The sequence below is a fragment of the Rhineura floridana genome, chromosome 2 (assembly GCF_030035675.1).
Source record: "Rhineura floridana isolate rRhiFlo1 chromosome 2, rRhiFlo1.hap2, whole genome shotgun sequence".
NCBI classification, from domain to species: Eukaryota; Metazoa; Chordata; class Lepidosauria; order Squamata; family Rhineuridae; genus Rhineura; species Rhineura floridana.
In genome coordinates this window covers 135,224,641-135,242,853 of record NC_084481.1, presented here as the reverse complement: position 1 = coordinate 135,242,853, position 18,213 = coordinate 135,224,641, and the positions used below count along the sequence as shown (strand labels likewise).

General features: G+C 39.9%; 2 protein-coding genes across 5 annotated transcripts in view; both read left to right on the top strand.

The window, feature by feature from the left end:
• LOC133376085 (methylosome subunit pICln-like) overlaps window positions 1-5,535 on the top strand; it is a 37,589-nt gene extending 32,054 nt beyond the window's left edge. The window contains exon 2 of the mRNA XM_061607492.1: window positions 4,513-5,535. Within this exon, the coding sequence (XP_061463476.1) occupies window positions 4,513-5,123 (611 nt within the window). The 3' untranslated portion in view covers window positions 5,124-5,535. The remainder of the gene's footprint in view (window positions 1-4,512) is intronic.
• Window positions 1-18,213, top strand: part of LUZP2 (leucine zipper protein 2) — a 592,171-nt gene that overhangs the window by 518,826 nt on the left and 55,132 nt on the right. The gene's annotated exons all lie outside the window — the stretch shown is intronic.

The following is an 18,213-nucleotide window of genomic DNA, read 5'->3' as shown; positions in this document are numbered from 1 at the left end:
GTGAAGCAAGAAGAAGAGAAAGAGGAAGAAAACCATGTGTACAGGTGATCTATGCTAGTAAGAATAAGCAATGTATTAACAATGAGCAGGGAAATAACTGTGATGATTTATGGGCAATTGACAGTGGGGCAACAAATAGTATAATCAAAGATAAATCCATGTTTCATACATTTTGTGACGTAGAGGATCATGTAATAATGGCTGATGGATCTAAGAAACAGATCAAAAGTAGGGGTACAGTGAAATTAGCAGGTTTCAATACCATTATGACTGATGTGCTGTTTGTTCCTGATATTGAATGCAACATTATGGCTGTGTCGAAACTCAATGAAATGGGGTTCAATGTAATGTTCAAAAGGGGTTCAGTGCATATTATGAGAGGTGAAAAAATATTCATGAAAGGAATAGTAAGGAACTCATTGTTCTTCTTACACGTGAAACAAACAAATCATGTACTCATGTGTGCTAATGAGAAACCCCATAATAATTGTGTTCATTTATGGCACAGAAAACTAGGCCATATAGGATATGAAAATGTGGTGAAAACAACAGAGAACAGTAATGATGTGACATTGAGAAACTGTGAAAAATATGTAGACTGCCACGTGTGTAAACAAACTAAGGCAGTTGTGGCTGCTAAGAACAAAGAAGCCATGCCCAGTACAAATGCACCTTATCAATTAATACACGTGGACTTAGTGGGGCCATTTTAACCTACTCAGGGGGGTGCAAGATATTTCCTGACAATAGTTGATGATTTTTCAAAATTCTGCACTGTTTATTTACTAAAAGCTAAAAGTGAAGCTGCAGAGAAACTGAAAAGATTTATTACAAAAATTGAAGTGCAGTTTGGTGTCAAAATACAGAGAATAAGATCAGATCAAGGAGGAGAGTTTTCAGGACACTCTTTTACTGAATACTTGGATAAAAGAGGGATAAAACAGGAGTTAACAGCCCCTTATAGTCCTTATCAGAACGGGTTAGCTGAACGCTGGAACAGGTTGCTTCAGGACTCAATAAGATCAATGCTGTGTGACTCCTCTTTAACACAAGGTTTCTGGGGAGAGTGTGTTCTGTATTCAGCTTACATTCAAAACAGAATATTCCATAAGGCCACTGGAATGTCTCCTTATCAGAAATTGTATGACAGAAAACCCAGATTAAAACATTTGATTAGGTTTGGAGCAGAATGCTGGGTACATGTTCCCAAAAATAAAAGGACAGGGAAGCTGCAAAGGAGAGCAGACAAAGGGTACATGCTGGGTTTTGAAAACACGTATTACAGAATTTGGATGCCAAAACAAAGGTCTGTGGTGTTAAGCAGAAGCGTGCAAGCAATAGAGCAGGATTGGGAAGAGAAAACATATGTGGAGTTGGGAAACACTGAAGTTAGTAATGAACAAGAACAGGCAGATACAGTACCAATAAAACAAGAAGAAACAGGCAGCAGTAGTGAATCAAGTTCTAGCTCTGAGAGAGAAACTGAGGAATCGCCTGACACAGACACAGACACTAGGGCAGAAATACAACCACACAGATCAGAGAGAACAACCAAAAGTATTCCACCTGTTAGATTTAAGATAAATTCCATTAAGCATATAGACTTCAGTAACTGGAAAAAGTGGGATGATGGGAATCATGAAAAATAATTGCTGAAATAAATGTAATAAAAATGATGCTGAGATTGCAATGGAGTAACTGTATTACAAATGATGCTGATGTAAACTGAAGAAAAGAAATGTATCATGTGGAGAAACGTAACTTAACTGACTGCAAGAAATGTAACTGTAATTGTGATAACAAAAGTTGGAAGAAACATGAAAGATGTAATGTAAATGATAAAGGTTTATGCTATGGAAAAATAGGTGGGGGGTGTTGGCAAAGAAAGAGTGCCTGAATGTATTTTTCCACAGCAGAGTTACAAGGCCAAGAAGCACAGAGTCCGTGCAGATCTCAAGGACAAGTATCCAAGGCAACCAGCTGGCCTTATCTATAAGACTTAGCAGATCTGGCCAGTCGGTGTGGGGGTCGAGGAGTTTGTACAGAGAGAGCTGTGATATATTGTCAGTAAAGTGACTCTTAAAACTTATTACTTGTCTGGCTCATTGCTTCAACTGGCATCTAGCCTGTCACTATACTGTTCTGCATCCTGGGCATCTGCTTGCGCCAGATCCAACATCCAACACCTTCTTCCCAGCAGGAGCCCAGGGCAGCTAACAGAAACACTAAAAACACTTTAAAACATCATAAAAACAGACCTTAAAATACATTAAAACAAAACAACATTAAAAACATTTTTAAAAGCTTTAAAAACATCTTTTTAAAAGGGTTAAAAACATATAAAAACATATTAACAAGCAATTCTAACACAGATGCAGACTTTAGGAAATGAAAGGGATACCTGGAGTACTGGAGAATAGCAATGCCTGAAAAAACTTGTTAAGTTGCCTTCAAAACCCTTCCCATTTCAAATTTCAGCACCTTCACTACCTGGGACTATGGAGCTCTCCTGGGAAACAGCCCATTAAGGGCATCAGAGTCCATGATCTCTGGGGGGAGAGGAAGAGTCAAATCAAGCCTCCAAATGAGGACCAGACAAGCCAAGTGCAGCTAGTAACAGTTTATTGAGGTTTCACAGCAGATACAGGATCAGGCCCCAAACTCCATTTGCCCTTCCCAGTTGGTGCATCCCAGTAGCCCTTTCTCTGCCACTTCAGTATTTAGAGAGTGAAGGGCCCACAGTCTCTCCTGCTGATCCCTTCTTAAGATACTCTGAGCCCATCCTCAAAGGCCAGGGTCCTTCCAAATCTTGGGGAAAACCAGGTGTTGTTTTTTTATCCCATCAGTTGTCAACCCTTAAAACTAAATTAAAATAAATACCTGCTTCATTTATCCCTTTCTATTTCCACTGCCCCCAATTATTTCAAACACTTTTATTTACATTTTATCTTCTTTCAGATACAGTAGTTGTAGGCATGAAACAAAACAAGGCAGAGATACTTACTCAGCAGTACAGCAAAGCTGTTGGTTTATTTTTAGATATAAGACGTTATTATGACTCAATGGTATTATTATTGCTTTAAGAAGATAGTTAGCTACTTGTTCTAGAAACTAGTTCCTTTCCCCAACCTTGGCCAATAGCCTTAGCCTGTTCCTAACTCTACCCCCCAGTTAACTCAAAGGCTTATCAAGAAGGCTCTGAGTAGAGTCTTCCCTCTAGTCAGTGTTCCCTCCTCTCAGTTACCTTTCCAGATTTACTGAGGTCTTTACTAGAAGTCTTCATTCTGGTCAGCTTTTGCCTGCTGTCAATCTGGTCTCAGGTGCCCTAGAGGCTGCTATAGGAGTTTCACACTCTTTTCTTCCAAGCCTCCTTAGCTCTTGCCTCTGGAGACTGCAACTTCCAGAAAGACTTCTCAGGGCTCTTCAACCACCAGTCTATGCTGTTATTGTTGGCTCTTTTCTCTCCATTCTTTCTTCTGCCTCTTAAGTCTCTCACCGAATTTCTTTACTATTCACCAAGACTGTGCAACTGACCTGCCAACAGTGCTGAACTTAGCCTTATATGCCCTTCAGCCAGGATCCTCCAGCCAATCAATTATTTTTCATGGAATTCCAAACCCTAATTGGCCTATAATTATGGACCAGCAAACCTGAATGGAATGCCCACCAAATGACCAATCATTTACCGACCACTGCTGAATGCTACTGCTCTGTATTAAAAGCCAAAAGCCAGCCTGTGCACTGCCATCTTCATAAGAACAGGGAGCAACTGTGACAATTTTCCTTGACCCATTGCAAGAAGACCCTGTATACTTTGTATCTTCCCTCTGGCTCTAGAAAGGGACAAAATACAAGGTTATTCTTTGGCTTACAGTTAACTATTTACATTCTATTTAATTTAAATTATTAAAACCTTCTTACAATGAAACTTTACCTCATAACAACATTGTTTGTCCAAACTTGAAAATAGAATGTGAGTCTTGTCCTATTTTGCCTTTGCCACATTCCACTCCTATTCCCATATGTGTTATATTGAGGCTTTTTTGTGCCATGACTATCTGTTGAAGTGATTATTGCCTGTAGTCAGAGCTTGGAAAAGTTACCTTTTTGAACTACAACTCCCATCAGCTCCAGCCAGCATGGTGCTGGCTGGGGCTGATGGGAGTTGTAGTTCAAAAAAGTAACTTTTCCAAGCTCTGCGGCTGTAGTGTACATATATGCTGCTGGTTTGGAACAATGCCTTCTAGCTTATGATAGTAACCCAACTCGACAACACAAATTAGCACAGCAGTCTTTACTCCAAATTTGCTGTTGCAGACGATCATAGGAATAGGCCATGATTATCATACATATTTCTTATCTGGGAGTTGGAGTACTTCAGGGGAGCTACAGGATTGCCATTCTCTGTGTCTATCAGCGGCTTCTTTGTCTACGACGAGAGTATTATCAAACTGATGAAGGCGAGATGGCATGATTCCTTCCCCCCCCCCTGTACAGACTATGATTTTTGAGGCCGTCTGTCATGGATAGAGACTTCGGGCCTTGGGTTCTCATTGGACTATCCCGTCATAAGCTTGCATGCCATCTCCAGGGACCTGAGTGCCTATCCGTGGGAGCATTTGTACATCATGGTAAATGTAAAGTTTGAAGCAGAAGAATCAAAAGAATCTTGCATGGGAGAAGAGGAGGAGGAGAAAGAAGAAGAAGGCAGCGATGATGAGCTTGAGCCCATTTCAGAATTCAGATTTGTACCCAGAGACAAATCTGCCTTGGAAGCGATGTTCTCTGCGATGTGTGAATGCCAGGCCCTGCATCCTGACCCTGAAGATGAAGACTCTGACAACAATTATGACAGCGAGGAATACGATGTGGAAGCCCATGAGATGGGCCAAGGTGACATCCCTTCATTCTACACCTACAAAGAAGGCTTATCACGTTTAACTGCTGAGGGTCAGGCTACATTGGAGAGACTGGAGGGCATGCTGGCCCAGTCAATCAGCACTCAGTACCACATGGCCGGGGTACGGACAGAAGATTCTGTCAGAAACTTTGAAGATGGAATGGAGGTGGACACAGCACCAGCAGTTGCTGGGCAGTTTGAAGATGCAGATGTTGATCACTGAGCAGGATGCCCGGATTCTTCTCTCAGCATTTCCAGAACAGGCTCTGCAAGCTTGAAGACGTTATAACCGAAATTGCCCTTTCTGTATTAATGGCCTAAATATGAAGATTTAGGTCTGTAAATGCTTTTATAAATGTGTTGATAAGGCAGGACTTGACACTGTGGGGCTGGCTTTTTTAAAAAATATATGAACGTGAGAAAACGGTAATACCTTGGGTCTGAATGGAGGGATTAATCATGGTTTATTGTTGGAAAGTCTTTACAGGAATGATAGCGATTAAGGTATAACGTTGTCCTTAGAATTCTAGATTGTCCTAGAATTTTCCCCATATTTTTGTGCCTGCTTATCCACAGCTGACGATGTCTGACATGACCATGATTCTGGTTTAGCTAGAGAGATGAGAGGTGTGGTGGAGCTAGAAAAATACATATTTCTTGTCTGATCACCACATCTTCAAATCATTAAAACATCATTACAGTGAAACTTTACCTCACAACATTACTGTTTGTCCACATTTGAGAATGGAATGTGAGTCTTATCCTCACATTACCTGACTTTGGGAGCTGACAAATGCAGGCTTTTATAAACAAGGTGTGCAGTTGAGCAGTGCAGCTCCATGGAACTTCATTAGCATCTTCTCATTTGGTATTTCACCCTGAAGGGAAAACACACCTCTCTTATGTGAAAGTGAAATGAAGGACAGAAAATGTATCATCTGAAGTTTACCCTAATTTTAGTATTGTCACGCAAAGTACAATGCAACCATATTAAAGCTATTGCCGCTTTATATTCCTTGCAGATTTTTCCTGTGTTAATGAGAAAATGAGTTGTTTTTTTAAAAAATAAAGTGTGCAGATACATCAGAGGAGGTTTTGCTTGATCTGAAGTACAAAGTAAGGTTACAATTTACTAAGCACAAGGAAATGATGCTTCAAGGAGGCCAGTAAGGTTGTTACAATTGTCAGAGGTTGCTAGCTTTAAAATCCATGTGACCTCTCCTCCTTAAACTGTTACGTTGTAGCTGGGCTTTTGCCGGAAATACCGTACATTAAGACTTCAAGAGATGTGTCCCCTTGACAATGGAATGTACATGGTGATTTTAGCTTCTCTCTTAGCACCTAAGCCTACTGCTGCTCTCATTATAAGTTAGAGCCAAACCAGACACGCATTTATTATGTAGCAGGCAGCTACATATTTTCTTAACTAATTGCTAGTGCTGCTGCAAAATCTTTCCTTTAGCAGGGAAGAAGCAACATTATTAAGACAGTTGATATAGTTCAGATGGTCACTTTGAATATGTCTGATTTCCTTTGCAATTTTGGTGAAGTTTCCTATAGGAAATAATTTTCTTTTGTTTCTATTTTTGTGAATATGTGAAGTACAGCAACACTTTGCAAAATGTACACTAAAAAAACTCCGAACATAATAATGGCACTGACTTCTCCAGAATAGTCTCCAGTGGACCTCAGGAGTGTCTCAATTTGCACAAAATAAAACAGTGGTAGGTGAAATATATTCTAGCAAAATGCTAGGTGTGCTCTATGTTTTTAATTGACTGTGCCTACCTTGCCTTAAATGAAGTGGTTTAAACATACCAGGCTGAAAATATGCATCCTCTTTTTTCTAACAGCTAGAGTCATTGCTGAAGTAGCAACATATTGGAATCAGTCTGATTTTTCATCAAACTACAGGTCCAAATTCCACTGTTAATGAACCCAAAATAGAAATAGAACATAACCTCCAAATTGAAACACAAAAGGCTGTCATCATATGTCATCATATGACACTGACCAATAAAAAGGCTTTGAAATGAATAAAAATAAATTTGACAGAGATTTCTGGGATGAATAATGAGGGAAATAAAATTTTCTAGTGTAGATTCTCTGTAGAAACATTAATAACACAGAAAAGAAGCAAAGTAAGAAGAACACCAGCAAACATACAAAAATATAATTTTCTGTCTTTGGAGATGGCAGGTGTTGCCACCACTCACCATATGCTCAGAGGCACATGTTACCAAATTCTTCCAAGCTACACAGGAAGTGGATTGGACTGTGAAAGACCAACCCAAATGGTGTCTGCATTTTGACCAATTTGTAGGGCAGTCCAATATCTCAGAGAGGAGTTCAGGTCTCCTGCTCCCCTGGTGCATTCACTATAGCTGCCCAATTTCCCTGCTTTTTAAAGTTTGATAGAAATATCTGTGGGCTATAGGTACATTCTTAAACCGCAAGGTTTTTTGCCTATTAGTGAATATATATATAGATATATAGATATCTGTAGTGGTACCATAGCCAAGTTTTATTTAACAGACCCACATATGGTAGATGCATTTTTTTGAGAGTTCTGAATATCACAAATACTGTATTTCAAGGAGCTCATGGATATGCTACAAATAAATACTCTTTGATTGCTCATTATGTGAGAGATAACACATAGATCCATGATCCCCACTTTTGTGTCTGATACAATTTACAAAATAGATCCTACACATATATAGTCAAATTATGATGCTGTGTACATGAGAAGCAAGGTACACACCTTGTGGAAGGGCAACTGAAGTTGATAGTCTTTCTGCTAAAATCTTTACAATATGAAGAGAGATAAGGATTTCTAATTCCCAATAGCTGCCTTTGTGAAACTGATACAAAGCTGCCTATAACTCTTCATATCTTTTCCATTGATATCAGCTGCTTTCAACCCATCAGACATCAGTGGGATTAATATTTTGTCATTTCTGGAAGTATAGTACATTTCACTTGCTTTGAAAAATAGTCCTCTAAAACATTGATATTGGAGCATGTATACCACATTACACTACATCACTATTTTCTGCATTTTTGAAACTAGAAACAGCCACAAAGCAAAGTACTTTGGATGATACTTTTTCTTGTTGCTGCTATTTTGGATTTTTTTCATCACACCATGATTTCAAAAGAAAATTTACAAAGCCCTGAAAATCTGATTAAAATGGAAAGAGGGCAAACACTTAATGGTGCAAAAGTCACTAGGATAATAGGAAGTTTCTTAGCTGTATAATAAATCATCAGACTGGCTGACATATTAGGTGACAAATCTGATCAGATTTATAAGCCCAGTGAAAAACATTACAAAAAAGCCTTTTGATAATTCCTGTGCTCTATTTTACTTTTCCCCCCTATCTATATTTTTCAAGCTTCAGGAAATTACTGGGCTTTTATTGTAGCTAGTGGCAATGACAATGTTTTATTATACCTACACAGCACACAGTGTTTGTGTAAGAATCTGTTCTTTAATGGAAAGACACATGCAGGTGGTCTGAATGATATACATTATCTTATTATTTCATTTTCCATTCCCCAAATATTGGGCAATCATGGATAATTATAATAAGGAAATGTGCAGCACAATTCTAATGTGCCACCTTGGGCTCCTACTTTGCTGCCTTGGGCTCCTACTGGGAGGAAGGACAGGATATAAATTTATTTATTTATTTATTTATTTCATTAAACTTATAGACCGCCCCATAGCCGAAGCTCTCTGGGTGGTTCACAAGACAAGAAACATCAAAAAAATACAATAAACATGTAACAATATAAAACAGATTAAAAGTTTAAAATGTTAAAAAGTTAAAAACAATGTCAGCGCATACTAAAGATGTTAAAAAGCCTGGGTGAAGAGAAAAGTTTTAACCTGGCGCCGAAAAGATAGTAACATTGGCGCCAGGCGTATCTCCTCTGGGAGATCGTTCCACAGTTCAAATAATAAACAAACAAATACTAAAATTCTAACAATTTATTCAGAGGTAAGTCCTATTAAGTTGAATTAGGCTTATTCTGTAGTACATGTACTTAGGATCACAGTCAAAAAATGCCTTTGTGAAAATCTATTTATTTACAGTGTGCCTGTTGAACATGTATTATACCAGTACTGTGACAAGCACTTAGGAATAAAAGGAGTCCTTTAAGTGGATACAGATACAATGGCACTGAAGGAATTGTTGATCAGATATTCTCTAGAATCTGATATTGCATTCCTGGGTCTCTTAGAATCATATCACATAAGTGGATGATTCATGCAGCACAGCTATATCCATGTCATCTATGCGCAGGGATTACTTACTGGAGTTACCTTGTATTAGGAAAGCATGAAGAATAGAAATAATTTGACAGTGTGTACCTTTTGTAATGGGCAGAGTTAGTCTGCATAATTTTACTCTAAGAGGAACCATTGTTTCAAACACTGGGGATTTTATATTGGACTAACCCAGATTAGTATGGTGGATAAAGGGTTAGACCAGGAAGATCTGGCCAGTCATCATCTCTCATACTTACATAATGTATAGAGCTACTATGAGAATAAAATGGGGAAGAATGCCATGTATGCCACCCTGAGATGGATGGAATAAAAATATAAATGACTATGATGATACCAAGCAGTGTGTCTTGCTTGACCACTTGGCACAGTGATGAATACAGGATAAGAGAAGCTGCAAAGAATTCAGGAAAGGAGTAGAAGTATCTGAAGATTCTGGAAGAGAGGAGCAAAGAGGGAAAGCACTATGTGTGACAAGAAAGCAAGTGAAAAATGACTTTTCAAGAGCCTGAATTTATTAAAGCCCAATCTGTTTCAAAAGGAGTTTTCCTTCTTCTGGGGCAATCTGAATAAGTAAGCTTTGTGGTTATAGTATAGGACATTCGAATGGAAGCAATATTAGTAGTTGGGGAGGGTGAATCTTCGAGAGGGGTGATAGTAGGAATGAATTAATCTGTCAGTTTTGGTTTTTTTCAGTTTCTCATTTTCTGAATCTTCAGTTCAGCTTGCCCCATTTCCACAGCTTGTCATTAAAAAAAATCCACACAACAATGTGTAAGCATTTTCATGTATACTGTGATGGCCACCACTCAGCCACTCTGGCTTCCTGTTCACCTAGGGAAGGAAGATCTGACCACAGGAGAGTAGGGTTGCCAGGTCGGAACCATCCAAAAACCTGAGAAAATGGGGACGGGCCCTAGTGGTGTCATTAAGCATGAGAAAAGCAAGGGCGGGGCCGGAGTCTCCGGCCATTTGCTGAAGACCTGGCATTGCTACAGCAGAGTGTTTCCCTCTCTTGCACCCTCCCTCTCCCCGTTTGAGGTACATGCTGCCACCAGGCAAGGCGTTTATTTTTCCATAAGGCTGCCCTTGTCAAACAGCCTCCAAACTTTCCTGGAATCTGTCCAAGGCTTCACAAGATAGTACTGCATAAGGCATGAATGTGATTAGAATAACATGTGGTCACACAGAGTTTATTAAACAAATAATTTACTAAGACATAAAAAATGTGGTGTTTAAGAGATGCAAATGTTATAGAGAAAGAAATGCAATGCCCAAAAATTACAGAAACCCAGAATATCCCTTTGGAACAAAAATAAATTAAAACTGATTACACTCAGAGTCTAAAACAGTCTCTAAACTCACCAGGCTCTCAGTAGGATTCCTTGCATACAAGTAGCCCCTTGTTCCAAGAAGCCTTTCTTCTAAGCTCAGCAAACGTCTGCATGTCACCTGAGATCTCCTTGATCTGATTGCCTCCAGGATTTCTACTCTTTGATATAGACTCCCCTTAATCATTTGCCCCACCCCAGTAGGTCACAGGAAGTCATGAATCCCCCAAAATGAGATGTGACTTTTCTCACATATGCAGTGCCATTTCCCCAGCCTTGGTAGTTGTGCCTCAAGGACTCCCAAGTAAACCCTATAATGCCTGATGAACAAACAAGTAACGATATACATCCCCATAAAAGATGCAGCAAGACACACAATTATTCCCATAATAAGAGTAAAGTTCTGTCCCTTCACGTATGTTAATCCTAGTATGCATATTTTGTACACACTTTTATCTAATATACACATTCTTGCAATTTTTTCTTAATATAATGCATTTTTGTACATTATTTTCCCTAGTATATACATTATTATTCACATTTTTTCCTGTTTGGAGAACTGCATCATAAAATTCAGAGATGCGCAAATTTCCAAGGAAGACTGGATAGTGTCACATTAAAATGTGAACCTAATAAATATCTCCTCCATCCTTAGCTGTCTCTTCCTTTGTAAAGGAATCTACAGAAGTGTAACTGATTTCCATAAGAGCACAGGCTTGAGTTTCTCATGAGTGTTCGGCTCTGTGGCCTTCTCAGTCTCTTCTGAACAGGAACCTCTTGTATCTGTCTGGCTCTGCACCATGACACCATTCTCATTTGCCGTTTGTAACATTCACCAAGGGAGTGCAGCCTGAGTTGGTAGCACTGATGAAGCTAACATATTTCAGAGTCAACCAGCCCACCCTTCTCGTTGCATTGTATTATCACAGATGGCACTGTCCTTAGAAAAGTGCTTGAATCATTAGCTAAATTGGCTTTAAAGAAGCACAGTTACATGACAGAAGAACATTTGCCTCCCCTTCAAAATCCAGCAGGGATAAAATCAAGATGCATAGCAAAGCAAATGCAAGTTAATGAGACTTATTTTCTTCTTAGGTTATCAGTGAACTTGTTAACCTTGCTCCTTTCAACTCATGGGTTTTGCATACTAATATGCAGAGCTTGGAAGTAACTCATTATTTTTAACGAGTTACTTTTAATTCGTTACAATTTTAAATAACGAGTGGGTAATTCCATTACATTTGGCAAGTAACTGAACGAATAGTAATTTCCCTACTTTTCAGCTTCAACTTTAACATTTCCACGTTAGGTTGGACGTTACTTGGGGGCGGGAACAAGGGGAAGTCAGCTCCTGGCTGTGATTGGTTAACACAAGACATGTGCCTCACACTGATTGGACCTCTGCGCAGACTGTCTCTTCCCTCGTGATCTGTGTTAGGAGGCACGATAGAAGAGATGAATAGGCAGGGGGAGCCTGCTAGCGTCTGACTCTGAGAGGAAAAAATGGACGCCGGAGGAAAAAGCCAGGGCAAGGAAGGCAGAATGGCGAAGAGTTGTGGAGGTGAGTGATGATGATTTGTGTGTGTGTGTGTGTGCCCCGGAGTGTGTGTTTTTGGCTGGAGTCTCTGGTTTTGGGGGGGGGCTCCGGCTCTCTGGCTACCACCCCTTACTCTCTGGACTCTCCGCTTCAATTTTAAAAAATTTTTTCTAGGTGGTCTAATTCCCGAGATATACACCAAAACGTAACCCCCCCTGCACAACTTTTTTTTAAACAGATCATGCTCTAGCTACAATTCCCATCAGCCCAATCCAGTGGCCATGCTGGCTGGGGCTAATGGGAGTTGTAGTTTAAAGTAACTTTTCAAAGCTCTGGCTGCAACCCCGCCCTTTCATGATTGTGAGTAAAGTGCAGACTTGTGTTTGTGTTGTAAATCTCTCTCCCTCCAACCCTATTTTTAAAGAAATTAGGCAGGGTTTATCACAGTTTTTATTATGTAGGAAACTAATACTCATTTTTTTAAAAAATGAATGAAGTTTATTTATTTATTTTTATTATTTTATTTATATCCCACCCTTCCTCCCAGTAGGAGCCCAGGGCAGCAAACAAAAGCACTAAAAACACTTTAAAAATCATAAAAACAGACTTTAAAATATATTAAAACAAAACATCCTTAAAAACATTTTTAAAAGCTTTAAAAACATTTTTTTTAAGAAAAAGTTTAAAAACATATTAAAAAGCAATTTCAACACAGACGCAGACTGGGATAAGCTCTCAACTTAAAGGACTTGTTAAAAGAACAAGTTCCTTATCACTTGAGGCTGCAGTTTTCCCTGGTTGAGTAAGCCCCATTGAATACATTGGGACTTGCTTCTGAGTAAACAAACATAGGATTGCACTATAAATATCTTTACAGGTTATATAAACATATTTGATAGTCATGCTTATATAAATATTTTCATAGAATCATAGAATAGTAGAGTTGGAAGGGGCCTATAAGGCCATCAAGTCCAACCCCCTGCTCAATGCAGGAATCCAAATCAAAGCATTCCCGACAGATGGCTGTCCAGCTGCCTCTTGAATGCCTCCAGTGTCGGAGATCCCACTACCTCTCTAGTAATTAGTTCCATTGTTGTATGGCTCTAACAGTTAGGAAGCTTTTCCTGATGTCCAGTCAAAATCTGGCTTCTTGCAACTTGAGCCTATTATTCTGTGTCCTGCACTCTGGGATCATTGAGAAGAGATCCCGGCCCTCCTCTGTGTGGCAACCTTTCAAATACTTGAAGAGTGCTATCATATCTCCCCTCAGTCTTCTCTTCTCCAGGTTAAATATGCCCAGTTCCTTCAGTCTCTCCTCATAGGGCGTTGTTTCCAGTCCCCTGATCATCCTTGTTGCCCTCTTTTGAACCTGTTCCAGTTTGTCTGCATCCTTCTTGAAGTGCAGAGACCAGAACTGGACACAGGCCCTGTGCACAAGGAGGAGGAGGGCATGAAGCAGTGCCAGTTGCCCACAGCCACATCTGCAGAACAGCAAGTACCATGGTTTGGCTTTGAGAAAGCTTGTACATTTGTGAGCCAGAGTGGGAAAAATGTTGTTGTACGATGCAATTACTGCCTTCCAAGGATCAAAAATCTGAGATCAGCTGTTTCCCCCTCATCCAATGTGAAGAACCATTTTGAGGTAAGCCTTTGTCATGCTGGTCCTCAAAGAGTGTCCATTGTCTATTTATGTTTAAATTGTGAAGTTCCTCTTCCATTTTTTCTTGGATTCATGCTTTGTTCTTCTTCCTCAGAGGGCACACCCTGAGAAGCTGAGAGCAATTGAAGAAGCAATAAAGGCAAGGAGACGTGGCCTTCCTGAACCAATGCATGACACCCCTCCTCCCAAAATGCTGAAGCAGCAGCAAACAACCCTTGAGAGGTGGGGATCTGGCAGGGATCTGCTTCTTCTGGCAGCCTGCGTACACCCTCGCTTCAAACTAGATCGGCTGGAATCGTGTCAGGCCACCACCCATACCAACAAGTAAGAACATTAGGGAAGCCCTTTGGGTGGATTCCTCCAAGGGAAATGTTGTCTCAAGGGAGGCATCAGAGGGCTTAAGGTGGTAGGCAGGGGCTGGGCCTTTTCTTCCTGGGGCTCCTCATCACAACCTTGGGTTGCTGCAGGTAATCCTTAAGGGTCTGCTGTGCTGCCCCATGAGTGTGGTGACTTGGTCACCTTCCTACCTTCCATGTCATCATCCACAGGCTCAGGCTGGACCCTGAACCAGGGGACATGACAAGCATCAGGAAATGAAGAGCAGATGATGGTTTCCTAACATATATGTGTTAACATATCCTCTCGCTTTCTTAGATACACAATGGAAGCCTTGTTGAAAGCTGAAATAAAGATGGGTGTACCTAATGAGGACAGTGATCAGTCTTCAGATAAAGACCAGGAAGGAGATGACTTAGAAGATGACTTCTTTAACTTTCTGCCCCAGGGCAAGAAGTCAGCAGTGGACACTGCTGAGGAGGAACTGGTGAGGTACCTGAGGTCTCCCAGCAGGGAAGTGTCATCACTCCATGGCTTTCCACGTGTGCTGCGGTGTTTTTTGCAGCACAACACAGGCATGCCTTCAAGCGCCACAGTAGAACGCCTGTTCAGTACTGGTGGCAACGTAATGACTGTAAAACACATTCCTTGTCTGACATGCTCTTTGAGCATCTTGTTCTTTTGAGACATAACAGAAACATATTATAAAAGCATTTCAAGTGTAAAATTTGATTTCAAGAGTTGGGGTATCTTCATTGCTTGGGGGGATGTGAGATTCTGTTATGCCATTATGTTAATCTTATGGATAATTTTTTTATTCTACTACCCCCTGTGTGTGTGTGTTTATTTTTAATATTGTTTTAGGCTTCTTAGATGTGCAGCAGCCAAGGCCAGCACCTTGTAGGAGTTTTTTAAAAAAAGTAACTGAAATGTAATTGTAGTGATTACTTTTGAGAAAAAGTAAAGTAATCAGTTACTTTCAGAGAAATTGTAATTGCAATGGTAATTACTACTTTTTTGGGCCAAGTGATTGTAACTGTAATTTATTACTTTTTAAAAGTAATCTTCCAAGCTCTGCTAATATGGCTGCAAAAATGAAAAAAAGAAGCTGTGTTTGTTGTGTTTTCCTTCCTCCACTGAATATTTCCCTATTATATTTCAGCCACAAAGCTAAGAAATGACAGAAGCTATGGACAGGTGTGGGAACACCCACCCTGTTACAGTAAAAATCCCCACAGATAATCTTATGAAGCAATTACTTGACTATTGTCAGTGTCTTCTTCACACACAGCTGTTGCTTGTCGGCAGTCACTGTGTTCAAAGGATGTGTCATACATTATCAGTAGCAGCATACACCTTTGAGCTAGGGAGTTAGCTTTTGTAAATGTTTGCATATATCTTTAAAATGCCCTTTCTTTTATGTCAGCATCATATGTTCTTCTGGGTATAATCTTGAAATGGGAATTACAGAAGGGTTGGACAGTGATAACTAAAAGTGTAGAAGGGCTTTCAGTATGTCCTTTCAGCTCTCCTTGAACTTATGTCCTTTAAGTACAATAAAATCTGCAACAATGAGCTAACAGACTACAGGTAATAAATGAGAAATTATGTAGATTCGTAATGCTGAAAGCTGCATTTTCCATTGGATTAGTATAAAATTATGAGCACAGGTGTTTCTGTAATTGGGAGCCATTTGGAGAATTCACTGTGTTCAATGACCCTCTGCTGGGTTGTTTGCCCAGTTGTGATGGAGGTAATGTGTTAATAACGTAGATGCTGTCATGTAAAATAATGCAGAAGTGCTATCTGGGATCCAGGTTCTGACAGTATTAATGATTATAATTTTATTCTTCATGAGCTTCTGCCCCTTATTTAACTGTACTTCTTCCCGTTTATACATGTGTGTCACAACTTAACAAGCTCTCATTTCCTTACAAATCATTTCTTGATTTGTATAAACACAGTCTTAGTGTGTCAGAACCATGATTTGCCTAATCCAGAATCCTGCCTCTGACAGTGCCCAGTATTTCTAGTTTAAATTCAACAGGACAGGATCTTTAGAGAGTATTCCAGAACTTGGAATTCAGGACCTATGTGGAGGCTGCTGAAACTCCACCCAGGACTATTATCTGTAGCAGAACTCATTATATATATATACTTTGAGGGGCTCTCTGTTGTTAGTAGACATGCCTTATTTGTAATGTCTTTATTTTGATACATTTAAAAACCTCAAATTTTAATTTAAAACATTTAAAGGCAACCAAAAATATAGATGGAAAAACATTAAAATGCAATAAAAAACTAAACTACAAATACAATAAAATAATAAGAATACAGCATAAAATAATAGAATGTCATAGTAAGAAGGAAAAGAAACAATTATAGCTGTGATCTAACAAGCACAGAAAGTGTTCTATTATGGTGTGCAAAAAAAAAGGGAGGTGACAAGGGAGCATGTGCAGGACCGGTTCTAAAGGGCAGCCAGGTTGGGCACCTGCCCGACAGCCCCTGGAGCTACAGGGGGCCTCTCAGCTGCCCCTCTGCTCCCCTTCTGCGATCCGCAGGCTCCCCACACCCCACCTACCTCCACCTACCTTTCTGCTATCTTTTCCATTGCCCTTAACAAAGATGGCGGCTGCAGTTTCCCTAAGGTACTGAAGCCCCTGCCGCCATCTTAGTTGATGGTAGAGATGCACGCGCGTAGCACACACACGTGCTATCAACAAAGACGGCAGTGGAGGTGTCATCCCGTTAGGGAAACCGCTGCCGCCATCTTCATTAAGGGCAATGGTAAAAGACAGCAGAAAGGTAGGTGGGGGTGGGGGGCATGCATGTGTGCATGTGCAATGCACGCATGTGCGCACACACATCCCAGGGGCCATGGCAAGCTGATGCCCAAGGGCCCCGGGATTCCTGGAGCCGGCCCTGAGCATGTCGCACAAGGCTTGTTCACAGTCTGTTACTACAAAGAAACTGGTTAAGTATTCTAACAATGGGCAATGAGCAAAACTGAACCTATATCAAAACTATATTTCAAAGAACCTAGGGGGAAAAACCATACTTCATCCCATGAGGAATCTTTTTAACGAGTATCATACAGATGTTAATGAACTGGTTTAGTGAATTAAATTTTCTTTTGAATTATTAGCCACAGTCATATCCATAATACTAGTGTGCACTCAATGGATTTTGTGATAGTCAGGAAATCTGGTGTTTAATACCCAGAAAAAGCTATTTATTGCTTCATATATTCCATTCCCATAAAGAGTATCTCTTAAGTCTAATTAGTTATCCTGAAAAACTTTGTTTTTTGAACCAGTTTATTTTGGTTGTAGAAAGTGGGGAAAATGCCTGACCTGAGGGGTTTTTTTGGGGGGGGGGAGTTTGATGAGGCAAGTAAAGCCAATTAGCTGTAATAAGAAGCTGTTGGGTACCCAGCCACTGAGAATATGTAATGTTAATAATGGCAGCATACCTAAAAAAGGTCAGAGGAAAAGTTTTCTCTGATGAGATGGGTATCTAAAAATGGTTCAGTGCAATTGTACTGAAAGAGAAGGCTAGATTTCAGGGAGCAACCTGATTTGATGTTGGTGGTTTGACATTAATGCTGTGGGGATATTACTGACTGCTTGCTGTGCATTCCCATAATGCCTGTGCAATGTGTGCCTTTAAATACCAGCAAAGCTCAAGACTTCTGCTATCTGGGTACCCTTTCCCCATCAGATTACTTGGCAAACAATAGTCTTCTGCTGATCGTTATTGTTTTAACTAGCCTTTTTAGTCATTGTTAGTTACTGTCTTTGTTAGTTTTGGTTACTGTAGATCATTGTAATTTCTGTGAGTCAGAATTTCTGGGTATACTGTGCCCAAAATGGCTGCAGATAAATAATTTTATGAATGAATGAATGAATGAATGAATGAATGAATGAATAAGGAATCCCTGCAAGCTAGGCATAGAACCTTGCACATTGCAAAGAAGTCTATGGAGTGTTCAAGGGCGCATAGTTAGTTCATGTGGCACAATAGATAGTCCTGTTGGGATTTCCCATGCACCTTACTACATACTGCTAGTTTTAACTGATGTCTGAAATATCTTAAGAGTACTACATTAAATTATTTTTCTGTAATTTTATTGTTTTGAGCTTTCCTGGA